General features: G+C 36.8%; 5 protein-coding genes across 6 annotated transcripts; 1 reads left to right on the forward strand and 4 right to left on the reverse strand.

Moving 5' to 3' along the window:
• Positions 1-3,737, forward strand: LOC103958733 (microtubule-associated protein RP/EB family member 1A). The gene is made up of 8 exons (XM_009371041.3): positions 1-497; positions 1,184-1,252; positions 1,365-1,451; positions 2,141-2,247; positions 2,359-2,501; positions 2,594-2,670; positions 2,778-2,891; positions 3,393-3,737. Exons 1-8 carry the CDS (start codon positions 390-392, stop codon positions 3,558-3,560), a joined length of 873 nt encoding a protein of 290 aa, XP_009369316.2. The 5' UTR covers positions 1-389; the 3' UTR covers positions 3,561-3,737.
• A 414-nt stretch (positions 3,738-4,151) lies between these two features.
• LOC103958728 (HVA22-like protein a) lies at positions 4,152-5,723 on the reverse strand. The gene is made up of 5 exons (XM_009371035.3): positions 5,481-5,723; positions 5,331-5,357; positions 5,085-5,207; positions 4,454-4,703; positions 4,152-4,378 (listed from the first exon to the last, which is right to left on the reverse strand). The coding sequence occupies exons 1-5, from the start codon at positions 5,540-5,542 to the stop codon at positions 4,340-4,342; spliced, it is 501 nt and encodes a 166-aa protein (XP_009369310.2). The 5' UTR covers positions 5,543-5,723; the 3' UTR covers positions 4,152-4,339.
• A 596-nt stretch (positions 5,724-6,319) lies between these two features.
• On the reverse strand, positions 6,320-9,147 carry LOC103958730 (transcription factor bHLH47). Of its 2 annotated transcripts, none has more exons than XM_009371037.3 (5): positions 8,999-9,147; positions 8,321-8,422; positions 7,390-7,508; positions 7,116-7,243; positions 6,320-6,897 (listed from the first exon to the last, which is right to left on the reverse strand). In XM_009371037.3, exons 2-5 carry the CDS (start codon positions 8,386-8,388, stop codon positions 6,472-6,474), a joined length of 741 nt encoding a protein of 246 aa, XP_009369312.2. In that variant the 5' UTR covers positions 8,389-8,422; positions 8,999-9,147; the 3' UTR covers positions 6,320-6,471. The 2 variants fall into 2 exon arrangements, with proteins under 2 accessions (XP_009369312.2, XP_009369311.2); XM_009371036.3 differs by having other exon boundaries at positions 8,851-9,128.
• Positions 9,148-11,047: 1,900 nt separating this feature from the next.
• On the reverse strand, positions 11,048-14,129 carry LOC103958731. Its single transcript, XM_009371038.3, has 10 exons — positions 13,859-14,129; positions 13,601-13,770; positions 13,444-13,508; positions 13,098-13,138; positions 12,915-13,003; positions 12,691-12,804; positions 12,418-12,495; positions 11,913-11,978; positions 11,524-11,604; positions 11,048-11,415 (listed from the first exon to the last, which is right to left on the reverse strand). Exons 1-10 carry the CDS (start codon positions 13,974-13,976, stop codon positions 11,308-11,310), a joined length of 930 nt encoding a protein of 309 aa, XP_009369313.2. The 5' UTR covers positions 13,977-14,129; the 3' UTR covers positions 11,048-11,307.
• Positions 14,130-17,336: 3,207 nt separating this feature from the next.
• LOC125479718 (protein FAR1-RELATED SEQUENCE 5-like) lies at positions 17,337-20,426 on the reverse strand. The gene is made up of 6 exons (XM_048589442.1): positions 20,330-20,426; positions 18,021-20,183; positions 17,852-17,928; positions 17,639-17,701; positions 17,472-17,561; positions 17,337-17,387 (listed from the first exon to the last, which is right to left on the reverse strand). Exons 1-6 carry the CDS (start codon positions 20,424-20,426, stop codon positions 17,337-17,339), a joined length of 2,541 nt encoding a protein of 846 aa, XP_048445399.1.
• Positions 20,427-24,770: the final 4,344 nt, after the last annotated feature.

The raw sequence follows: 24,770 nt of genomic DNA on the forward strand, positions 1-24,770 counted from the left end.
AAAATCCTCTCTCTCCTCTTCGCCCGCTTGTATTTGCCAAATGCAGTTACAATGCGATACCCTCCGGATTACAAAATATCAGCGCGCGCCGGTCGTGCAAATTTCCAATTCCGTTTCTTTTTCTCTCTTCTCTCTCACCATTAAATTCCCATCCTCCTTAAGCTTCTCACGGTTTCCACAATCTTTTTTTTTTTTTGATTTTGAATTTTTGTTTGAATTTTAATATTTTTTTTCCTTGAAAATCTCATTACACCCTAATCCTCATCGGTTTAAATACTTAAACAACATTTTGCTTTCTCTTCTGACTCTATTTGGGCATTTTCCTCTCCCTTCCGTGTCTCTGGGTCAGTGAGAATTGGAAGAATTGGGAAAACTCTGGGTGAAGAAAAATGGCTTCCAACATTGGGATAATGGACAGTGCTTACTTTGTTGGGAGGAATGAGATTTTGACGTGGATCAACAATCGCCTTCAGCTCAATCTCTCCCGCATTGAAGAGGTCTCTCTCTCTCTCTCTCTCTCTCTTATTATTTTTTTTTTGTGATTTTGACAATGTGGGTGTCGAAAGGCAACGATCTTGATCTGGGTTTGTTTATCGAAAAGAAACGATCTTGATCTGGGTTTGTTTATCTGAGCATTACCCATTTGTTCATTTTGAAAAATGCTTTCTGGGCTCTTTTTTTTTTTCTGAATTATCTTTATTCTATGTTTTAATCCATTAATTTGAAGGTAATGTATGACCCAATTGAAGTAATCGTATATATAATTGGAAAGTTGAATGCTTTATCTGCTTAGATTTATGAAAGTGTGTTAGTGATAAGACCCAATTGATTAGAGGCGACACTGAATTGTGGGTTTTGATTACAAATTAAGTGATAGAAGTAGTATACTGCTTCTAGTTGAGCTGTTTATGGGGTGAGCCCATGTCTAATGTCGAATAGGTTTAATAGCATTAACCCTGGTCTTAAATGCAACTCGGGGTTTCCCCTTTTGGACAATTTACGACAGTTTTATACTCAGTCGTAGGATGGATGGATGAAACTAAAGTAGCTTTCGTGTTGAATTGTGATATGTATTCATTGGACTGTTTTAAGTCACATTGTGCGATTTTGATCTTAAAATTTTTCACTTGAAAACGAATACTAAACTTCTTGTAATCATAACGGTGCGAACAAATGTGGCTAGGCTGCATCTGGTGCTGTGCAATGTCAAATGATGGATATGACCTATCCTGGTGTTGTTCCAATGCACAAGGTATCTGCGTCTCTGCATCTTTTATTTATTTGATCAGCACATTGTGGTGGGATTAACATTTAATTGCCGGACTGGCTCCCTCTTCACTCTCCTTCTACTTGGTTTATTGCAGGTCAATTTTGATGCGAAAACAGAATATGATATGATCCAGAATTATAAGGTTCTACAGGAAGTATTCAACAAGCTAAAAATTGAGAAGGTATTTTCATTACGATGCTCCTCCACTCCTCCTTGTCTTTTTTTTCATAGTTGGCTTTCGAGGAATAACCTTATTTTGAAAGTTATTTACAAACACCTCCAATACATACTCACTTTTAGAATAAAGAATTATCCAATCAAAATTCTGTTTGTGGGGCATGTATTGATCTTCACCACACATGGGAATACTTTATCTTGTATAGATGAAAACTTATGATATAGGTGCTAGAATGAATCATGGGAATTCTTTATGTCTAGGAACTGTTCATAAAGTTTCGTAGGTCCATACCATATTATGGTGTTGTTTGCTCTAAATTGTCTCCCACTCATTTGTGGTACCTTTACGAGTTGGTTGGTCTTAACTTTGTTTGTCTATTAGGAAAAAGAAAATATCACTCTTCATGACCTGTTTGCTAGGATAAGGCTAGCAGTTGTTCTTTGCTATTAATGATCGAAGAATAAGGTTGACAGAGAGCTTGTGTGGTATTCATATGTGGTACTTCTATTGTAATTCTTTTTCCTAGTCGAATGGAGGGACTCCAACTTGTGAATGGTAGTGGTTCCATGACTTGGGATAGTTTGTATTCTGCAAACTTTAATATAGGTGAGCCGGGAAACCGGATTGGGGTAATCTTTGGAACAAGCACAACCAAGATGTTTATATTCTTACTGACCACAATCCTTCTGCAGCCTCTTGAAGTCAATAGGCTTGTTAAAGGCAGGCCTTTGGACAACTTGGAATTCTTGCAATGGCTGAAACGTTACTGTGATTCCATAAATGGTGGCATTATGAATGAGTATGCTCGTTTTTCTAACATTCCCCTCTCTTTTTAAAGCTTTGGGTTAGTGTGTGTTGGCGTTACGTTAATGGCCCTTTTTCCTTCAACTCACATATTTTCTCCTTGTAGAAACTATAACCCTGTGGAGCGAAGGTGCAAGGGTGGGAAGGATCGGCATCCCAAAGGTGCTCAGAAAATCTCAAAATCTCTGCAAGCAAGCAATTTACATAACCCTGGCACTGGAGATACAGTTGGTCTTAATAAGACCTCAGGTCAGATCACCTTCCCCCACCAAAAGTGTCGTTTCTACTCCATTTATTTAGTTTTTAAAGTGCTTCTCATTGCTTGATGCTGTTTTCTTTAGGACCAAGGCAAGGGAAGCCTTATGCAGCAGCAGGCGGTGCAAATTCTTCAGGAGAGATTCAAGCTTTGTCTAAGGAGGTATCAGCATCTAGCCTTGCCTGAGGAAATCGTTTCTCTTTCTCCCTCTCTTTGCGTGGACCTTTTCATTTAATTATTCATTTAATTTGTATGCTTCTGTTGTACAGATTACAGATCTCAAGCTCTCTGTGGACCTTTTGGAAAAAGAAAGGGACTTTTACTTCGCAAAATTAAGGGATATTGAAGTTCTTTGTCAGACATCAGAGTTGGAGGAGGTCCCGGTAGGAATTTCTGACATGTTGTTCTATATTACTTGGTTTATTGTTGCATTGTATTCCTATGATGTATATTCCTTTTCCCGGTATCATGCTTTCTTTTCAAATCTCGCTTTGCATCTAAAGCTGAAGAAAGAAAATAACTTCTGAAGCAAAATATTGGAATTGTTTAATGGATCTTGAGATTATATGTATCTAGACTTCGGTTTTCTTTTCGTAAGGAGCTAGGTTAGGTTATTTATTTCTTCCTTTTCCTTTAGGCTGGCATTTCTTGCTAGTATTGACTAGAAACAATACTCTGTCCGTCTGTTCCTCCCTCCTGTGTCTCTGCCTCTGCCCCCTCCCCTCTTGAAATTGGGCGATTTAGTAGGTATATATCGCATTGTGTATGAAAGTAGTTATATGCGTTGTGTATGAAAGTAGTTATATATGCCGTTGTGTATGAATGTTGGATGTTAAGTGATCTGACGAACCAACTCATCACACTTGCGATTATATTTCATGCAGATAGCGGTGGCAGTAAAGAAGATATTGTATGCCGCGGATGCAAAAGAATCACCACTTGCTGAAGCCCAGGAGTACCTCTACCAATCGCTGAATGTTGGTGAAGCTGAAGATGAAGGCGAAGCCAAAGGAGAAGCGGAAGCTGAAGCCGAAACAGAAACTGACCATTGAGTTTTGAGGCCAACATTGTAGGACATTGCCTGTGCAAGACACTAGCGTCGAAACAAGCCGATGAATCAGTGGTCTCTCTTTCCATTAATTGAAGAACTTATTCCTCGTATGTGCTGGACAGATGGTTGCGAACCGAAACAAATGAGATCTTATTAATAATAGACACTCTACTTGAAATGAGATCTTGTTAACTTGTTTTATCTAACTTCTCTTCAAAGCACTTTTGACGAATTTTATTGCTTTTTGGTCTTTGATAAGCAACTATTAGTCTGTGCTTCGTACTTAACTACTCAAGGTATGAGCTTACGCACAAATTGTTTTAAATGACGGCGGATGCCGGATGTTCGAATTTCCCGGCTAATCCCACCTTAGGGATTTTTTATGCTGCTCCAGAATACAGGGCACTCCGAGATGTTTAACCGTTAGATCTTTATTCAAGAACACAAAAACCAAGGTCCAACGGTTGAAAAGCTGAAGCATCCTATACTCTGGAGCATCCTAGAATTTTTGCTTATGTCGACTTTGAGTCAAGGCAAATAAATTAAAATTTTGGACTAACTGAATTTAAGAGACAAAGTATGAGAAAAGATGTCGCCAAACCATGATAACAACATTATTAGTAAACAAGAAACATTCAGTATCGTTTACAAAACCGAAAGATACAGATACGCTACCAGCTATGGAAAAGGTAACGCCCAACATCGTCTTCTTTACAAGACCGCGGGACTAGATGCAGTGAAACGTATGGCTAATATTCTCGATAGTACTTACGGTCCTCATCAAAGACGGATCGCCCTGCCCCTCTGGTTGTTATCAGCCTACAGAAACCGATATGCAACGTTATAAGCACATTACAATGTATTATTCAAATATTATGGTCAATAAGCATATACCCTGTGGATGATCTTCTCGAATGCTTCAATCCCATTCTCTGCAATGTATTTCTCCGCAACAGCCAAAACGTCGTCTTGGTTTGCCTTACCCAATACATCCTTCTTCCCCGGAACATACCAAATGTTAACTTTATGTGGGTTGAGAAAGAAAGGTCGGATATAATGTTCATAAACATACGCAGCGCCACTCGTGTATGGGAAGACCAACCAACAAGTCGCAATCAGCTTAGCGTAAGACCAGATTGGAATCCTGCAAGAAAAGCTCGAGAACATTACACACACACACAAAATCATAGCAAATGCAGCAACGGCACATCATTCGTGAACGACAACAGCTCGAGAGTTCATTGAATCTAATGCAAGATACCTGTTTACAGCCCCAACAAGGCTGACAGGACAACGCAAACCAAGCGAACTCGAACATAACTTTTCATACATCTTCCATTAAGCACCAGTATGAAAAAAACTGGTAAATGCAGCAAGACGAAATCTTTACACGAAAATTTAACGAAGGAATCTACATTTTCGGAGTCTCATATCTTAAGCAAACGTAAAGTAGCACATTGAATGCAATCTGAGATTATAAACAAGTGAATAAGGAACTACATTTCGAAAGTAGAAAATGATGTACCACTCAATGACTTTGGCAAAGGTGAGTTCAACCAGAGTAATCATAGAATACAGAATCCAGTAAGTCAGCCATTGGCGATCGTCCGCCGGAGACTGCGTCTCTATCGCTCGAATCGATGCATATCTATCGAAAACAACCCAAAATCCAACTCCCCATTACAAAAAAGTTCAAATTAAACACAAAAACAATGAAAAAATAAATAAAATTGGAAAGAAAAAAAAAGTTAGTGTCTTCAACCCAACTTACAGTGGATAAACAAGGCTAACCACAGGCCTGCAGGATAAAAAAAACCCACAAATCAAATTAGAGAAGAAAAAAAAAAGATCGAAACTTTGTAACTGGGTTTGCAAAATTTGGTAAAGTAAGTGAGAGAGTGAGAGGAGAGTGTGGGTGTACCCAGCAAGAACGTCGAAGTTCCTGAGAAGCACTTTGAGGAAGCTGCCGGTGCCAGATCCCATTTCCCGACTTCCCAATGCAAATCTACCACTCTCTGAACTGAAACCGTATGAGCTTCTGGGAAAAGCGCTTCTGGAATAAGCTAGGGTTTTTTGTCAGCTTGTGTGTGAAGCGTCGGTAGAACCGTAGAAGGGGACAGGTGCTTCCTACAATTTCAGCACCACCAAAGAATACGCGGGGTGGCAAAAGCAAAAGCAAAAGCAAAAGGTCTGATGATAAATTATTGAGTGGTCTCATGGGAGTTACTGTTGTCCTGTTTTATTCAAAGGACAAAGATTGAGTCAAAGAAAAGACTTTTGAGTCGTAGTAGGTTGAGTTAGGGATCGAAAAATTTATTATGCTCTGTAATGCATGACAAATGAAGTTTTGAATGTCAATTAAAAGTACACCAAATTGAGTATCCAAGGACGGATTTGAATCCTCTCCGGATCTCCTTTCTGGAAATCTCGGGAATCAAGATACAAGGACCGTTCATTAAAGATTGTGCGGTCACAATTAAATGTTTTTTATATTTTTAAAAGTAAAGTAATCTCATTTTGCGTAAAAAATATTTAATTATGACCGCACGATCTTTGATGAACAATCATTGTGTCTTGATCCCCAAGATCTCCAGGGAGAGGATTCGAAGAGGATCCAAATCCTCCAAGGACTACGGATGTTAAATTTGAGGATTTTCTAGCATGCTCAGTCTATAATATTTTGAGATTTTTTACCGATAGATTTTTGTTCAAATATACAGTAACAAAGATTTAACGGTCAAAAACCTTAAAATATAAAACACCCTGAAACATAATAAAATTTTCATACAAAATGGACATGGTCCCTTTTTCTTCATACATTATGAAATATACAAACTACAAAATATAGGGCATTGTCAATTAAACCTAACAAAAGGTGAAGCATTGCACATAAATCATTTCAATTACAAGGTTTACATTATACTAGGGTCGTTTTCCCGGATTTGTCGAAACCCGTTGCCTGCGGTTGGTTTCTCACCGAGAAGTTGGGACGGCCAAGAATCCACCGAGGTTGGATACCTAGCATGCGGTTTGCTCACATGTGAGGTGGTGTTAGATGTGAGGTGGGCGACATCCGGCTGTGGATAAGCTTGGAGATCAGGGCCGACGGGCATAACAAAGACAGCAGGTGGTTGCTGCAAGCCGGGTTCTTGAGTGGGAAATCCGATGCAATTTCCGGTAAAATGGGAGGCAACTTCTGGTCTCAATTCTGTGCAAGGTGGTGCATTTAGATCCGGTTTAGACTGTGCCACCCTCTCTTGTATCTCACTTTGCAATTTCTCGATCTGAGTTTCTAAGGCAGAATTATCGTCTCTCAGCTCATTCTTCTCAAGGGTCATCTGTTCAATTATTGAAGAACTTGTGAGAACATGATTGATTAAAACAATGCACTACTACTATACGAGTTTTTCTCCATTCTAACAAAACACTGATGGATGAGGAATGATTCAAAGAGACCGATAGGGAATTAGCTAAGATAACTACAAGTACACATATAATGTATATATGTTCTATAAACATGAAAAGTAGCAAAATAAAAAGACGTTGAATGCCTTACATAATTTGATTCAGACAACAGGGATGCATTTTCCTTCTGTAAGCATTCAATCTGACCAAACAAGTCCTTCAACAGTCGAGTAGCTTCACTTAGTATGGAGGCCTTTCCACTGTTCTGCTGATTCAGTTCTGCACAAGAGTTATCTCAAATTAAGAACGACCCACCATCATATCAAAAATGATTACACCAAATAATGAAGCTACAAATCAATGTAAGACGAACTGCAGCCAAAAACAAAATTATAGTGAAATTCTTGTAGATAAAACGAACTTACCAAGAGCATCAGCCAGCTCCAAAAAATGCTCGTTAAAACGCTCACGCTTCTTTCTCTCCCTCTCAGACTTGTGGATTCTTTTCGGAATTTTCCCCTGTTTCTTTATTCCAGGACAAGCCCTTCACATCAAATAGCTTCCTAAACATCTAACCAAGAAATCTGTGTGCTTTTTTTATCCAAATAAACGGCCATGCTATCCCACTTGGATGTGTTTTACCCACATCTCTAAAGAACTTCACACAAATTGCTTTTGGCATAGGATAGTAATAACAACAATTAGTGCAGTCATCTATCCAAAATACATCAGCTTTATTAATAGGAATCAAATACTTGTTGACAATAGAGCCTAAGTGAACACTTCTGTCAATATTTCAAATTCTCTAATCAAGTTCAGAATTCCACCTTGTTTGAATCTTCTGGTCAATTAGATATGCAACATGTCAACACTACCTTTAACCTCGATAATGCGAGTCTACCAACCATATGCATTCTTCCCTTCACACAAATACCAAAGCTTTCTACAATTCTAGTCCAAAATGTATTCATCACTAGTTTGCACTGTAAAAGCTAATTCAGGATCAGTAACTAGTGAGTAACACATCCAACATTCCAGAAGGTCGAGTAGATTGAACAAGTACAAACGTTATATCAGTGATTCAGTGCCACAACATACACAGACCGTGTGTATCTTTAAACACTCCTTTGGATACCCCATTTATAAATTTTCATTTTTCAAATCGTTTTCCAGATGCTACACTAATTTGCATCAAGTTTCTAAAGCAATGCAAGTTCTACCATTCCTATGTAGACATGAACTTCCAACGTTTAATTTATACTCCAAGAATTATATCCAATCAAGATAATACAAAATTGCTAACACACGTAACAACACTTATGCAATCATGCCAAACTTAAGATCTCTAGAACTTACTTGCGCACTGATGCCTCCGTTGCAACATTACCCTTGCCAGCTGCCGGCACAGGATCCTGCGAACCCATGATCGTCTCGATGAACTGGATAAGCCTTTATAGCCTACAAAACATCCAAACAATGCGTACATTTTTGCACTTCATTATATAAAACATGCTGAATTAACATAATCGAAGCACGCAATCGACATTCAAAGTGAAACCCTAGTTTTGTCTTCCCCAACTACTACTTCTACTCAATTCCCCACTAAAAAATCAATAAATTGAAAACATATTTACAATTTTCTAGTTGAAAATCACAAATCAAGCTTAGCAGATTCTAAAAACTATTAAAATTCAAAATTAGCCATTAAAATCAAACCCAAAACCAACAAAAACTACAAAAATCTTTGCTTTTCAGAAATTACGTACTGCCAGAGACGCTATATCAAAAAAATCAAAAATATTTGCAGTAGAAGAACAAAAATACGAACAAAAAGCTGCATAATTTGATCAGAAAATGTAGAATTCCAGATATCAAACCCTAGTTACCTGCAGACAGAAATGCAGGGAACAAAAAAATTGAGTCTTGGATCAAGAAAAATTGGGGAACTTTGAAGACAAATAGCTCAGGAATCTGAGGAAAATTGGGGATTTATACATATCCAGATATAAAATGTAAGGGATTGAATTAGTTAACTGTTACGCTTGGCGTTTAGGGGAGGAGGAAGACGGAGAGTGTGGCGGGAGAAAACCAGGCAGCGGAGGGCGTGTGCCGAGTGCTCGCCTTCTTGCTGTGTAATGGACCCAGACACGTGACCTTCCTTCTTGTGAGTTTTGGCTTGCGTCCCCTTGTATTCTACATTTCTACTTCTTTCTCCTCGTGCCATTCCGTTTTTATTAATTAGAGGAATGCTCAGTAAGATCAAATTTTTTCGATTATATTTGTAAACAATGTGATGTGTCGTTAATATAACATAAGTACATTAATTGATATTTAATAATAATTCAATTATCAACAACCACGTCATATAATTTATAAAATATAATTTAAATTGCTGATCTTGCTATCATTACCCGAGTGAACCATGAACCCTGGATGATGAACTAATGATATAAAAATTGTGTAAAACCCTCTCTACGTTACTTTTGTGTTATTAACATGAGACGTCATGAGGATGTTGTGCTGGTAACATGTATATAAGTTTTTCTCTTAATTGGAACGTCAGGTTGTGATATCTCTAGTCAAAACATATAGCAATGTTTAACAAATCACCGTAACACCTCAATCTTCTCATACGTAGAAATCTTCTCCTCTACTAGATTTGATTATGTTAGTGTCAATCATCTACACGCATATATGTGGTTTTTGATCGATGACCATTTGTCATGCTATAGTTATTCGTCCACGCACGTAATTTGATCAATCGTGACTAATTGCCTACTTGACAATTGACTTTGGGCAAAATCCTGTATTCAAATAAAATGTGAGCGGTCTATTTTTTTTTATTTTTTTATTTTTCTAAAAGCTATTTACAACAAGGACTTGTTTGGCAAGAGAGGCTTGTGGCATCCACGGGGAGGCATACGTATTTTCCAAGCGTGACTGAAAGTGACTGCAATTTTTATGTTTTGTAGCAAAACTTAGGCGTGTGCCATCCATGAGAACATCCATGTCACCCCAAGTTGACACATATCAAATATATATATTTTCATCATTTTTCACGAGTGATTTTTCTAAGTATTCGATATTCAAGTCGATACTTCACATGTAATAATTATCTCGCCAGCCCAAGTAAAAGTCACATGTGACTACGTGCATTTGCGTATTCGACGTTTCTTGAGTAAGAGACGGCGAAGCACTGTATATGAGTGATTTGTTTCTTTCCACATGAGATTACTTGGAGCTTGAATTTGCAAACTCGGTCATAGGGTGTGGGTTTTATCAGCCCCTTAAGATCATCTCCAACCCTTGAGCTAAAACCTAAAGTTTTTAGCCCAAAAAATTTAGGTTTTAGCCCAGAAACAATTTTTCTACTCTAACGCTTCCAGCCTAAATTTTTTAGTCCGAGATTATTAAAGAATAAATTTAGGCTAATTTTTTTCTTTTTAAGTAATTTAAAAATAAAATTATGTACACTATCATAATTTAATTTTATGAACATTTTAACCTAAAAATATTTAAATTCCGATAAATATTGAAAAATCACTAAATTTAGATGAATTTTGAGTTAAATAATTTTTTTAATTATTTTAGCCATTGGATTTAAATTTAGACCGTTAGATCTTTTTTTTTTTTTTACTGTTAGATTTGATTACATTCGATCTAAACCGTTGAATTCAATAAATCCTAAGAGACATGCCCATGTGGATGGGATCCCGCTGGTGGTGCCCACCATTTTCTAGGCTAAATCTCCAGGGGAATTTGGCTTTTGTTTGGCTTTTAGCTTATAACCCACACATTTAGCATGGGTTGAGTTGGGTTTGGGGGGAATAAAACCTAAAAAATAACAATTTGCCCAAGGTTGAGTTTCGTCTAACGACTGCAGAGTGGTTATGCCCTGAAAAACACATCCCTGACCTAACTCGCCAGTTGGTTTCCGGCCTATGCCGTAATGCGTCCGTTTCTGTTTGCTAATGATCTGCTTTCAGCGCTCAAGCATGTACCACTTTAGCATGTTCCATGCCTCACATGATATACGCCGTTACGCGTTCCTTTATCATAAGGTACTTTCAAGTTCGAGAAACGTTCATCAAGTCCACACCATCGATTATTTTCTTTAGATTTTCAGTTCAGAACAAGGTGCGAATTCACACGCCAACATGGAGAACGTGCTTCGATGGAAAACTAACTTGTAAAACAAACACGGTTTAAGGACATATCTATAACTAGTGTTCTTTAACTGAAGGAAATGTACAATATATGCATGTGATGTGAGATATTGTGAGGGAATATCCTTGTGAAGATATGTTTTGGGTTTATACTTGTGAAACTGGCGAATCGTGATGTCAACTTCTTGAGCAGCCAAGTTGAAACTTGCGAACCTTCATTCTTCCGTTCAATGCCAGAGCCAAAACGTCGAATTCCTCGACATACCAGAGCTCGGATACCACAGCCTGAATGCAACTGATTTTAGAGGACCTTGCAAGACTAAAATATATAATGGATGCACGCATACTATGAATCACGCATGTAGAGTGATAATATATGGCATAACAACTCACCTCCAATCCTTGGAGTTCATTGTTTAGACGATTAACAAGCTCTTGGAAGAAGTGGACTTGTTCTGAAGTATTAGATAGCACCTGAAAATGACAAAAACGACAAGACTACGTAAACAACAGAACATAAATGTAAACAGTTATAACGGCAATCAATGTTAGAATGATATGAGATGAGACATGTTTCTTCAACTCTAGAACTGTCAAATTTCACAAACTATGAAAATTGAAAAGTGATTAGAAAACAAGCCAAGTTTCTGGGAAAAGTAGAAGCGAGATTGGGAATCAAACTTTCAAAAGATCACCTAATAAATTGGAACCAGAATATTAAAAACACGCACATATGATGCTACGCAAAGAGATAGGCAACTAAGAGTCATTCGATGTACTACCGTGGATGATGCTTTGGGGTGACCAAGAAGCCTTGCAAATGAAGTATGAAGAATAGCAGCATCATACTGCAGGAGACAATGGCTGCATATTAGTAAGTGCTAAATGCTTAAGATACGGGAGGATTTTTACTGTCAGTCTACCAATAATATTTCATAACGTCCTAATGAGGCCAGGTTATGACGATGAGATCTGTCATGCCACAATGAGTTCCACATCAGGATTTTTACCATGTAGTTCTTATAGTTTAACAAAGTAAGGCAGCCGATAAGATGAATCAGAAAGGAAGAAGTTCCATAACAGGAGATGGTCACCTCAAGCAAGCATTGCAATCGTTCACTTTCAAACATATCTAAACCGTTAAAACCTCGGTTCCTAAGCTTGAGTTCTCCTATGATCTCAAGTCATTAAGAGTACTCTATTGGTAAACTTGACAACTCTTAGTCTGCACAGTATTGGGATACTGTACTAGTTTAAAATGAACTAAGATGGATAAATGGTTCTTACAAGTTGCTTTTCTGGTGCATGTGGAAGCGCGGTCCTCAATTTTTCTCGAATGGTTACAGGATCTGATCCAGAGGTTACCTACAATAAAACACAATGGTAAATACAAAAGAGTGATTCCAGAAAATAGTTTCTTGGTTATATCGTTCCTTTGATGGTTATGAAATTGAAACTTTTCTAATACTCTATATTTATAAGGATTATATATTCCTATTTCGCATACATTATGAGACCGGGAGAAAGAAAAAGGTGAGTATATAGGTTAAGGAAAATAACCTGCCAGCACCCAAGAAGCACACCCGTTGAAGTTAAGACCACCCTGTCCAAGACAATTTTCAAAGGGCAGAGACCCTCTGCAGTATTCCTAACGGCAGCTGCTTCAGCTTCAATCTGAGGAAAGAAAAAACAAATACAGGGTTCAAAATTGATACCAAACCGATGTATAAGTGAAAGCAAATGATGTTAAGAAACACAAAAATGGCTCTAAAAGTACAGTTTACCTCATCTGGAGTAGCAGGAACAGGTGAAATATGATGCGAGGCATGAAACATACTAAAATGATATAAACTTGAGTTCTGAAACCAGATCGCTGGCCAAGATGGTAAATAGTGAGAGTTGAAAAATAGACAAACTACTCTGTTACTCTTGGGCTATGATCATGTAATCTGTCAAAAGTACCTTACCTTCATCAAAGTAAGGATCGAGTATAGGTTTGAGCGCCTTCCTGCAACAAGCCAACCACGAATGCACGACATTAACGAAAGAGCAAAAAGCTGAACCTATAAAAATTGTCCCTAATCCTGTAATCTTGCAGCAAAACACCTCCCACAAACAAAATTTCTAAACTTTAATGTGGACGACTTCACTTCTACGCTCAATTCCGATTCACGCATATAATCAACGATCAACACAACAAAAACATTGCTAATATCAGCTCAAAAATGGTTTCTTTCCCTATTAGCATCGATAATTTGAACCCGAAAACACAATGAAAGAACAAAACTATGAGAAACAAAGCCAAATACTTACAAAATCGGAAGCGAGTACTGTGTGCTCAGATACAACACATTAGCACGAACAGGAGGATTTGCTGCCTACATATAACACACACATGACAAAACCCAATTAGCCAAATCTCCAAAGTTTAAAACTTTAATCAACTAATTAATCAATTAATTAATATTACCTTAAGTACAGGTGCTACAGATCCATCCCTGATAGTAAAAATATCAGAAAGGGACAGAGACTGGGAGGTCTGGCCGCCGTGTTTGAGAAAAACCGGTCCGTGCTCAGCCAAATCCCGACCCATCTGATCGTACAATGCGGACCTCCGCTCCTTGTTCGAAATTACAGAATCTGAAGCCGGAAATTGTGATTTAAGAAATATTCTCGGGAACCAAACAGAAAATAGTGAGAGAGTGAAGGGAAAAGGAATTGAATTTACCGGAGGCAGAGGTGTAATTGCGTGAGGAGTCGGAGTTCCGGAGGGCCATTTGGAAGAGAGAGTAGAAGAGCAAGGCGTAGAGGAGCCAGATGAAAACTACGGTCTTGGAGCAATTCATACTACCACGTCGTCGGCGCTACCATCCAACCCATCACCGCCATTTAGCCGTCGCCATCTCTCAACAGTGACTCTGAGAATGGAAACTTCCGAAGCTAGGGAGAAGCTGAGTTAATGGTTTTTTATTTTTTATTTTTTTTTTTTTAACCAAAAATAGAATACAAACAAGTTGGTGTCGGTCAAAATTTAAAAAGAATTACTTAAACGAAACGAGATGATAGAATGTCGCTTTTATCGAATTAATTATGTGATACAAGAAATTTGTAAGGTGTTGAAAACATAATTTGATATATTAACTGTCATAATACAATAGATTGAATTTTTTTTTCAAGTTTGTAACCAATTGTACATGTTCTCGAAATACTAAAAACTCACTTATTAAATTCTTACACATGAAAGTATTTTGACAACTACCATTGCCACCAATTTGTTGTAATTATGCCCAGTGATTGCAGGAGGAGATTTTTGTTCGTGTCGAGGGATATCGCTCTTTTTTCTTACATTACATTAGGGCACATAACGTGGAAAATAATGTAAGTGTCCCGTTGTATGCTAGATTCCCCTCAATGTTAGACCCCTAAATAAATTATTCATATTTCAAAAGTGGTTAGTCTTTTATCTGCTCCGCACTCCCTCTTTTTATTACGGTATTTGGATTGAAAAAATAAATGATTCATATTTTAAAAGTATAAGTGAATAGTATCAGGAAAGGTAAAAATGTTATTTTTCGTTAAAAGTGAACAGTACTGAAAATGTTTCGTTAAAACTCCCAAAATAAAAAACAATTATCAACGAACATATATGAGAGGAGTGTCTGAGGGAAAAGCAGAGTGAAAATAATTTCTCAAAAAAAAAAAGAAGGGAATTTTAATGAAAAGTTCCTAGTACTGTTTACTTTAACGAAAAACCACATTTTTACACTAAAAAGTCAATCATAATACTATTAACTTTACCATTTATTTTGTTCTTATTGTTAAAACTCAAAGTTTTCAAGTATTTTTAATTAGTTTTCCTAAAAAGAAAAAAGGGGTCTAATTCAAATTGTGTACTAGGTTGGAGAAATTTTTGAGAGTGACGGGAACACCACCTCAACAAAGCCAGATGGTGTTCCCAACCAATTAAATGTTGACAGCTAGATGTTGTCATTTGTTCACTTAAAAAATACTTGAAAAAGCTGAAAACTCAAAAACCAAAAGATTCCTCATAACTCTGTTAACATCTCCGTTTCTTTGTTTCAAATCAAAAGCTTTTTGCAAACTTCAAGGGAAGTTGCAGACTCACTTCCCTCTTCTTTCTTTGAAAAATAACAACAATTCCCTCCATTTCTCACAAACTCAAACCCAGACCAAGGTATTATGGATGGAGACTTAAACCCAGACCAAGGTATTACGGATGAAGACTCAACCGCAGACGAAGGTAGCTTTCTGCAGGTAGCCTCAAACCCAGATGAAGGTATTTGATTTTGCCTTTGAATAAGTTGTATGTGTGAGCTCTTAAAACATTTTGCATGATTATAGGACATTGCTTTTTTGCTCTTGGCCATGATATTTTTTTTTAATAAAATCTGATTATTGTTGATCTCCCAATGAATAAAATCTGATTATTGTTGCTCTTGGCCATGAGACTCAAACCCAGACGAAGGTAGACTCAAAGAGGTGGAGGAGCCCTGCGTGGAGTTTTGGGACGAGGAACCGGAGGGCTGGAGGTTGAGCTAGGCCCTAGAACCGTAAAGGATGATGGCGGCCCGGTTGTAGGAGCGGGCAGCGTGGCAAAGGTCCCGAGCCACTTGTGCGTGCGCTTACGCAACTCACGAATCTCAGCCACCCATTTACCCCAGCTCCGCTGACGCACGCTGCGGTACCTGAACTTCTTGTTGTCAAGGCCTCCGTTGCCCTTACACTTTATGTTGTTGTTGTTGGTTATTTTTGTTGTGGCGGTGCAAGCGGTGGTAGAGCTGCCCTAAACCTAATTTAGCTTTCTGCATGTATGATTTTTAATTTTGTTAGATTTTTATGGGTAGAATAAGTGGTCTGAAAACCTTAAATGTTGAAGTTGTTTTCTCAGACTCAAACCTAAATTTCAATTGAAAAGCTTTTGCGTCGTCGGGTGATCACAACAGGGCAACTGCCAAATTTTTTTGCTTTTCTAGTTTAGGGGTTTTCCAAATTCTGGATGGAGACTTGGCCTCATCACAACAGGGTTGCCAGCAATCTGAAGTCCATCTTCTTCCTCATCCTTATGGTTCTTAGTCTTTATCATTTAATTGGTGTAGCTTTGCTAGGATCTCTGTTCCGGCAGTGTGTGATTAGTGCTAATGGAATTTCAGCACTGTTTCTGAGCTACTGTTCGAATTGTTTTATCTAAGTATGCATTATACATTCAATTGAGCCAATGAGGCATGTGTGCCAACGAATTTTGAAGAGTTCGGCTTGGTTTTCTCTCTTTGTTCTTTAATATTTAAGTGTGAGGTGCATGTTTGTTGACTAACTGAGTCCCTTCTCTAAGTTTTTTTAGTAGATATTGTGTAATTTGCTTTTATGAGCACTTCTTTAAGCTGTCAAGTTCCCAAAATGTACAAGGAGATATTAAGTTTAATAAGTCAGGAACTGTGATCAATCCAAATGCAGTGAAATTAGGGATTTTACACTAAAAACCAGTTAGCTTTAGACCATAGGATTAGCATTTTGCACATGTGAGTATCATTGAACACAGCCTGTGCTCTGTTCCTTCCTCATACAACACTTGCATAAATTCAAACAAACTCTATTTATTACCTGTTCACAACTCAGAAAACAAGAAAACCTTATGCCGTTTTACTGGAGCTACCAAATGCAATCTAGAGGTCTAAGCAAGAAAATTGGATGATCAATGGTTTGTTATCAACTTCATTGATCATCTCTAGTCTCCACTAAATGGTTGTCGCCCCAAGATTTAATGAAGGTAAAGTTACAAGACTTCTCATGTCCGTGTCCTGCATTCTATATTTGCAAATCTGACACTTTAATCACTATATGGGGTTAAATCCCAAACTCATTTCTGGGGTTAAACCAAACTTCTTGTACTATCACATTTTAATCTAAAATCAACTTTAACCATTTTCAAGTCATATGTATTCTAATGTCAAATTCCAAACTTCTTGTACCATCACATTTTAATCTAAAATCAACTTTAACCATTTTCAAGTCATATGTATTCTAATGTCAAATTCCAAACTTCCAAGCCACATATTCTAATGTCAAATTATGGAGCTTCAGATTTATGATAATAAGTCTAACATAGTACAACAAGAAAACATTCTTTCATGAACTTGATGTTTGTCAAAACCACTGAAATCTTGACGTGAATTCTAAAATGATCAGAATTAGGAGTTACAAGCATCTTCATGTTCCTCAAAGCCACAAGGAAAGGCATCCTGCATTACATAGAATTTAACTTCAACAAAGAATTTACACAAATACCTAATTCAAAGCAAAAGGTAGAAGGAAAAACACAATACCTGATTTAAATGTGTCATACAGTTTTGACTTTGGAGCACATTGGTGAAGGCAAAGTTTGGTGGGGAACATGACCAACTGTAGTTGGGACTCTAAAAGAAAAATGAAAATTGTAATAAATAAATATTGACAACACCAACACAAATTTCAAACCTATAAACTTGTTTACCTGATTAGATAAAGGCAAACTAGTCTGGACATTGGTGGTTGACAATCTCGTGGTTGGATAGAACTACAAACATTGATACGAGACCCAACATAAATAATTGGCATTGTCATAGTTGGATAGAACTACAAAAAATTGATCGATATCGAATATCGAATATGAATAATTAAGCAAAATGTATATAGAAAATCCAAATCAAACATACATATTAGTTACCTGATTAGTTGAAGGGAAACGAACATTGGCATTGGCGGTATGTGAAGGACCACCACTACTTGGTGGTTTGGTTTTCTCTGAACCAGTAAATAACAACTACTATTAATATATATATATATATAAGAAGAATAACACAGATGTGAACATTTAAAATGTACAAGTTTCTTACTAGATGAGCCAAGAACATTTGATGTCTTCTTTTTACGTTTCTCCATATGACTTTTCAATCTAGCATTACTTATTCCCTTTGGCCTCACACTCGGAGGATTCAACACCGGTGCCTCATCAGCTGAGTTATTGACTCCATCAGTATCACGAACAGTAGCATCATTCAAAACGTCATTGCTTTCTTTATTAGCAATTTCTTCCCCATTTGACTTCATTTCTTTGTCAAGCAATTGTGCCATTTCTTTCAATTTTTTCATTGCAATTCTATGGCAACTTTCTGTCTCAGCTCTCATACTCAATATACCATAAGCAATCCGCATCAAAGTATTCCGACGTAACGTCACTGACAAATTGTCACTTACATGTAAAGATTCTCCATGCTCATTTTCATTCCATTCTTTCTTTGCGTCTTTCGTCCACCGCTTCAATATGTATTGATTTGGTATTTGAGAAACTTCTTTTACATTCATTACCCGTAGAGCATGACGACATAACAAACCCATGGATTCAAACCTCTTGCAACTACATGAGATGTTGAAAGTTGAGGAATTGAATTTGACAACATAAACTGTTCTGTGACCCTCCTCATTAAGTTCAAAGGTTTGGAGGGTTCCATCACTTTCAACTTCACGCATTTTTACCGCCAAACTGCCAACAAACTCATACTCAAGAAATTTATAAATTTTTCTTGTGTAGACACTTGCAGCACGTTTAAGAAAACCACTGTTTTTAGCTGCTGTAGAAGGCAAACCTTGCTTGCAACGAAAGGTTTCTTCTAATTCTTTTGAACGCATGCCATTTGCTTGTTTTTCATAATGAAGCACAAATTCAGTAAGAGTCATTGTTTTAGTAGACATACGGTGGAAAACATTATTCATGCTCTCACTTCTTTGTGTGGATTTTATCCTCACAGAGAAAGCATCTTGGCTAAACACTGGACACCACTTCTCACGAATGGCATAAAGACCTTTAAGCCATTTGTTTTGTGCAATGTTAAATTCCTCAATCATTGCATCCCAAGTATGCTGAAATTCTAACTCTGTTTGACATCCGTCAAGACACTTGTTGAATAGCTTTTTGAACTCAGGGATTCCATAAAGTGTTGGTATATTTCTTGTAGCATTCACTGATATATGCCATGTGCATAAACGATGGCATGTCCCAGGAAACACCACCATAATGGCATTTGCCATAGCTTGACATTGGTCAGTGAAAATGGTTATAGGCTTTTGATTCCCCATTGATTCTAAGAATGCCTCAAACAACCATTCAAATGTAGCAGTCTTCTCATCCAACAAAAAGGCACAACCCAGCAACACATTACTCCAGTGATGGTTAACTCCAACGAAAGGAGCACAAATCATGTTGTACTTATTGGTTCGATATGTAGTATCAAATACTACTACGTCCCCGAAGCACTCATAATCAATTCTGGACCTTCCATCCCTCCAGAAAAAGTTAGTCATTCGGTTTTCTTGATCAACTTGCACCGTGTAGAAGAACATTGGATCTTCAGCTTGCTTGCGCTTAAAATGATTGATCAAGCTTTGAGCATCCCCTGCTTCAAGCATAATTCTTTTTTCCCTACTAACAAAATTGTAGCAATCTGTTTTCGTAAACCCAACATTTTGAGACCCACCGACTTCTTCTGCTAAATATGAGTACGTATTTGTAGTTCTTATACCTGCATTCGCCATGGTTTTAATCGCACCCATATGAGCTTCTGAAATTTTACGATTTGATCTTAAAAATTGTCTTTCCTCTGGCATTGCAAGTTCATGATTGTGTTCAGGATCAAAGGTAGAGACTTTCCACTCACCATCTTCTAGTAAAAATCGAATTTTGGCTTGGCAGCCTGTTCTCTCGTCCAATCTCTTAGTCTTTTTCTCTTCACAAGGGTCACTATCTTGCCGAAAACCTTCTTTTGAACAACAAAAATTAAGTGTTGAAAGATCTCCATTTTTGTCATATCTTCTTTGTTTCTTTCGAATGCTAAAGCCAATGTGTGCTGCATACTCATTATAGAGATCATAAGCTTCTTGCTCATTTTTCACAATCTTTCCATACAAATCTCCAACATAACTCTCTTCAAGACTTACAATAGGTGGAGTTTTTTCTCGAGCATTGCATTGAATATTTTCTACATTGCTTTCAATATCAATGACTGCATTATTCATTGGGAGATCAACAATAATCAGATTTTATTAAAAAAAAATATCATGGCCAAGAGCAAAAAAGCAATGTCCTATAATCATGCAAAATGTTTTAAGAGCTCACACATACAACTTATTCAAAGGCAAAATCAAATACCTTCATCTGGGTTTGAGGCTACCTGCAGAAAGCTACCTTCGTCTGCGGTTGAGTCTTCATCCGTAATACCTTGGTCTGGGTTTAAGTCTCCATCCATAATACCTTGGTCTGGGTTTGAGTTTGTGAGAAATGGAGGGAATTGTTGTTATTTTTCAAAGAAAGAAGAGGGAAGTGAGTCTGCAACTTCCCTTGAAGTTTGCAAAAAGCTTTTGATTTGAAACAAAGAAACGGAGATGTTAACAGAGTTATGAGGAATCTTTTGGTTTTTGAGTTTTCAGCTTTTTCAAGTATTTTTTAAGTGAACAAATGACAACATCTAGCTGTCAACATTTAATTGGTTGGGAACACCATCTGGCTTTGTTGAGGTGGTGTTCCCGTCACTCTCAAAAATTTCTCACTAGGTTGCACTACCTGGTAGTTAGATGAATGAACCGATGACACTTGAGGAAGAATATTTTAGTTTGAGAGGCCGATGAAGTTAGTTGTCTATGCTTTCTTTAACCTTTTTCATAGTAATATTAATGTGCGAATGTACCGTGACTTATCAAATAATGATCACGTAGCGAGAAAAATAGTAAAACAATTACACCCAAGATGTTTCTCTCCTGGAGTGGAGAGTTCTAGGTTACATTAATTATCACCAACAAGCATGACATTTTAAGGGTGGATGTGGATGTGGTGGTGGGTCATTTGATCCAATTTTCTTGCTTGCCAACAAACAACCCTTAACCTAAAAGCCAGCAGCAAGCTAGGCAGGCAACATGTGACATGCCACTCAATCCATTTCCATCACAAAAAAAAAAAAAAAAAAAAAAAAAAAAAAAAAAAAAAAGCTAACCAAACCCTACGTGGAAGCTGGGGTTATAAGATTTTATGGGCCCTAACCAATCACATGAAACGGGATTAGGAGAGATTTTATGGGCCAAATTAGTAGAGTATTAACAAGGTTTTGATTTAATTCCCGAATGGAGGCAGGTTTGTTGGTTCACTCCGGAAGATTACGTGCATGGCTAAATAAGTTTAGATGGTCTAATCATGCTGCTACTGGCATACGATCTATCGAGATCTTCATTTGCTGGTTGCATGGGACCATCGGCAGTGTCGCCGACAGGGTTCCAGACCATGTGCACAATGTGTGTACGACCCAGACCAAGTTATATTTCGCGATTGATGATGGGGGTGACACAGATTTCTCACACAACAAGATTACAGATGGTACATGCCAAATCATACTTGTCATGATCTTGAGTCATGACAACGAACAACCTAAAAACGTATATCAAGATATCTATTAATTGTGTGGTTGCTGCAAATTACATGAGTTTTTTCAACTGAAATGAAATTACAATGAATCCTCTTAGGATCTTTCACTTCCTGCAGTCATACAAAAGTTTTGAAGAAATGTTACAAGAATATTAATAAACAAAAAACGTACTAAGAACTAGCCATGCGTGATTGAAATTCGCTTCTCGATAAATATGTAGTGTTTGATTAGTAGCTTGCAACTTATGCACATAAGTTTCGAAGAAATGTTATGAGAATATTAGCCATTCGTATGTTTATTGTTATAGGGAAATGACAATCAGGCACACTCCCCTTTATCTCACCCTACACACTTGTGTTTGTTGTTTCTGTTATATTGATTTAGTATGATGCTTGGAAATAAATAGGTGTACAGGAGAAAATTTGTGCGTGATTATCATTTTCCTTCTTAAATAATCAAGCAAATTACAAATGCTAGTTTTATTGGATGATCAGAATCATAGAAATTGATTCCCGATATTTCTCTCTTAATTTGTGTATCAGTGTTTTATTTATTGATATATATTTGATATTTTTTTCGCTTGTTTATTAAGGATGATTTTATTAATTTTTCTGAATATATTACAAGTGGTGCTATCCATACACTTAATTGTACCTCTCAAAAACCTCTCTCCTTTTTACTACTTCTCTTCGATCTACTACAATATCCTTTTGTTGCAAAAACCAAACACAAGCTTAATGGTAGTTTGGATAAATCTTATGAACATGGCATTTTTATTCGATATGGAATATTATAAAAAGAATTCACACGTATGTCTAATACAACTAATGAAATTAGATTTTTATATTTGATAAATCTGCATATTTAATACACGATAACTAGAAGTGATCACTTTACACTTGTATCTTTGTACTTTATTCATCAAAGGACCACTAAGAATATATAACAGCGAGCGTACGAAGATTGGTTAAGTTGATAAGGATCGTTCTTTGCATAATCAAGACCTAAATTCGAGTTTTGCTGCCAACAATTTCTCTTGATGGATGATCTTTAAAACCCTGAAAAAAGGGTAAGACCCCCCCTAAAGGCTTAAAACCCCCTATGTTTTGGTATTGCCCTCATGGGCCTCATCCCAGGATGCGGGAGGGGTAGCCCCTATTCCCCGTAAACTTTTTACCATATATATATATATATATATATATATATCATATAACAAGAGTTTTTTTTTAAAAAAAAAAAAAATTGGAAATCCCTTTTGTTAAATGACCTATATATATAACAGCGATGGGCAACAATTAACTAAGAGCACTACCAAGATTTGCATTGATCCCGACTAATCCAAGACTCCAAAATTATGTGTTAAATGACCTATATATATATAAAACAGCGATGGGCTACAATTAACTAAGAGCACTACCAAGATTTGCATTGATCCCGACTAATCCAAGACTCCAAAGTTATGCAGAAACCGTAGACCCCGTAAAACCTTTATCTTCCTTTCAAGTTTCATCCAGTTACACTGTTTAACTCAAGAACGAGTCATTAATTCTTTCAGTCCATCTACAAATAATTCATTGAAAAGAAAAACTCGTTTTCAACTTTAACTGGGAAGTAAGGTAGAAACGACAAATACCAAAATAATTTGATCAATCCTTTAACATGTGACCTCCAAAATACTCAAAATATCCATAAACGTCAATCTGGAAAAGCTGCACGCTGGACCTTCTTTTCATTACCACAGTCAAACGGCTTGGTAGAAAAATCTAGAATTTTGACACAATCATGTTGAAAGGCACACGAACATCCTCCAATTGGAATCACTCCAAAATTTATCCGTTTGAACACTTTTTACTTCAGAGGAAGTTGAATGTCCTATGTTGAAAATATAAAACAAAATATCAAAATTCTACTAAAATAATAACCAAAATATACTAAGAATAGAGTAAAATATGTGGTATAATATGGACTCATCAACATGCATCAATGTACACATCGGAGGCTTTGCTGTTTTTTTTTCTTGACAAACGATAGTGTTAGTAATTACATTGTTAGTTGCTAGGAGAGACAGAGATCAGTGGGTATCGAACTTACTTTCCATTACTGCGGTAAAGTGTCATAGTCTTAATTTGACTGTTGAATGGATCATTGTTCATTTGATCGATAGTCAAGTGCACATCTAACAATCAATTACTCCTATACTTATACATTGAAGCATAGTATATTTTTTTAAATGCAAATAATTTTCGTTTGCAAATTAAACAAACCCCACCAACCACAACCAAACCACCATTAAGTCATGTTCGATGGGACATTACTAAGATTAATTATGTCATACGCCCTTTGTCAAAGGTCATTGACAATCGTCCCTTGTGTGATTAAGAATATAATCCCTAATTGTAATAATATGGAACTATCAGTTAAATGTATGGAATCCAATTGGTGCAAAGAGCACAATCCTTGTATTATTTTGGTTTTTGAAGTTTTTAAAGCATAAACTAATTTATCCACTATCATAAAAAGAAGAGAGTTTTAACGAAACACTCCCGGTACTATTCATTTTAACGAAAAATGACATTTTTACTTTAAAAAGTCACTCATGTTACCATTCACTTACAACACATTTTTGTCATTTTGATTAAAATTCAAAGTTTTCAAATATTTTTCATTAGTTTTTCTTAAAAAGAAAGAAAATTCATAGATTTATGCATGGTTGCCAACTATATATAAAATTTTGGTAATTATTTCAGTAACAACTTGAACGTTGTGGGCATGAAACTAAAAACACCATATTCCCACAATTTTCCCACCCTTCATTGAGCTTGAAAATATACAATATATGTCATAATACAAATAAAGAGACATTAAAAAAAATATTTTTCTCCACTTATATAATGACATATAACATATCGCTCTTTATTCCGAAAACATTTGAAAAATCTCTCCACGTAGGATACCCAATCATTCAATGGTGCCCAATCAAAAGGTGGTTTCATAAAAAATGAAGGGTTGAGATTGATTGATGAGATGGTGGACCACGACCCAGTAGATTTATTAAATAAATTTAAAACTCACCACCGATCCCCTCAATGGTGTCAGCAACTGCACCATTAAAAAGAAGAAAGAAAGAAAAGTGATGAAAAAAAAAAGATGAGGAATGATCCACCTGTTTGTCAGTGA

This window comes from the organism of the source record quoted next, unplaced genomic scaffold, assembly GCF_019419815.1.
Source record: "Pyrus x bretschneideri cultivar Hongxiangsu unplaced genomic scaffold, Pyrus_bretschneideri_v1 Contig3, whole genome shotgun sequence".
Classification (NCBI taxonomy): Eukaryota; Viridiplantae; Streptophyta; class Magnoliopsida; order Rosales; family Rosaceae; genus Pyrus; species Pyrus x bretschneideri.

What these genes read in the sequence shown, in the direction of transcription:
- LOC103958733 (XM_009371041.3), top strand. Translation starts at nt 390, where the DNA reads ATGGCTTCCAACATTGGGATAATGGACAGTGCTTACTTTGTTGGGAGG. An exon ending in ATCTCTCCCGCATTGAAGAG is followed by an intron (nt 498 to 1,183) that starts GTCTCTCTCTCT and finishes AAATGTGGCTAG; the next exon opens with GCTGCATCTGGTGCTGTGCA. An exon ending in CAGAGTTGGAGGAGGTCCCG is followed by an intron (nt 2,892 to 3,392) that starts GTAGGAATTTCT and finishes TATTTCATGCAG; the next exon opens with ATAGCGGTGGCAGTAAAGAA.
- LOC103958728 (XM_009371035.3), bottom strand. Translation starts at nt 5,542, where the DNA reads ATGGGATCTGGCACCGGCAGCTTCCTCAAAGTGCTTCTCAGGAACTTC. An exon ending in GTTAGCCTTGTTTATCCACT is followed by an intron (nt 5,208 to 5,330) that starts GTAAGTTGGGTT and finishes TGTTTTCGATAG; the next exon opens with ATATGCATCGATTCGAGCGA. An exon ending in TCGAGAAGATCATCCACAGG is followed by an intron (nt 4,379 to 4,453) that starts GTATATGCTTAT and finishes CGGTTTCTGTAG; the next exon opens with GCTGATAACAACCAGAGGGG.
- LOC103958730 (XM_009371037.3), bottom strand. Translation starts at nt 8,388, where the DNA reads ATGGGTTCGCAGGATCCTGTGCCGGCAGCTGGCAAGGGTAATGTTGCA. An exon ending in ACGGAGGCATCAGTGCGCAA is followed by an intron (nt 7,509 to 8,320) that starts GTAAGTTCTAGA and finishes TTTGATGTGAAG; the next exon opens with GGCTTGTCCTGGAATAAAGA. An exon ending in TGTTGTCTGAATCAAATTAT is followed by an intron (nt 6,898 to 7,115) that starts GTAAGGCATTCA and finishes ATAATTGAACAG; the next exon opens with ATGACCCTTGAGAAGAATGA.
- LOC103958731 (XM_009371038.3), bottom strand. Translation starts at nt 13,976, where the DNA reads ATGAATTGCTCCAAGACCGTAGTTTTCATCTGGCTCCTCTACGCCTTG. An exon ending in TTCCTGCTACTCCAGATGAG is followed by an intron (nt 12,805 to 12,914) that starts GTAAACTGTACT and finishes TTCTTTCCTCAG; the next exon opens with ATTGAAGCTGAAGCAGCTGC. An exon ending in ATGAACTCCAAGGATTGGAG is followed by an intron (nt 11,416 to 11,523) that starts GTGAGTTGTTAT and finishes AGTTGCATTCAG; the next exon opens with GCTGTGGTATCCGAGCTCTG.
- LOC125479718 (XM_048589442.1), bottom strand. Translation starts at nt 20,426, where the DNA reads ATGGATGGAGACTTAAACCCAGACCAAGGTATTACGGATGAAGACTCA. An exon ending in AGCCTCAAACCCAGATGAAG is followed by an intron (nt 20,184 to 20,329) that starts GTATTTGATTTT and finishes TGAATAATGCAG; the next exon opens with TCATTGATATTGAAAGCAAT. An exon ending in AAATGTTCTTGGCTCATCTA is followed by an intron (nt 17,929 to 18,020) that starts GTAAGAAACTTG and finishes TTACTGGTTCAG; the next exon opens with AGAAAACCAAACCACCAAGT.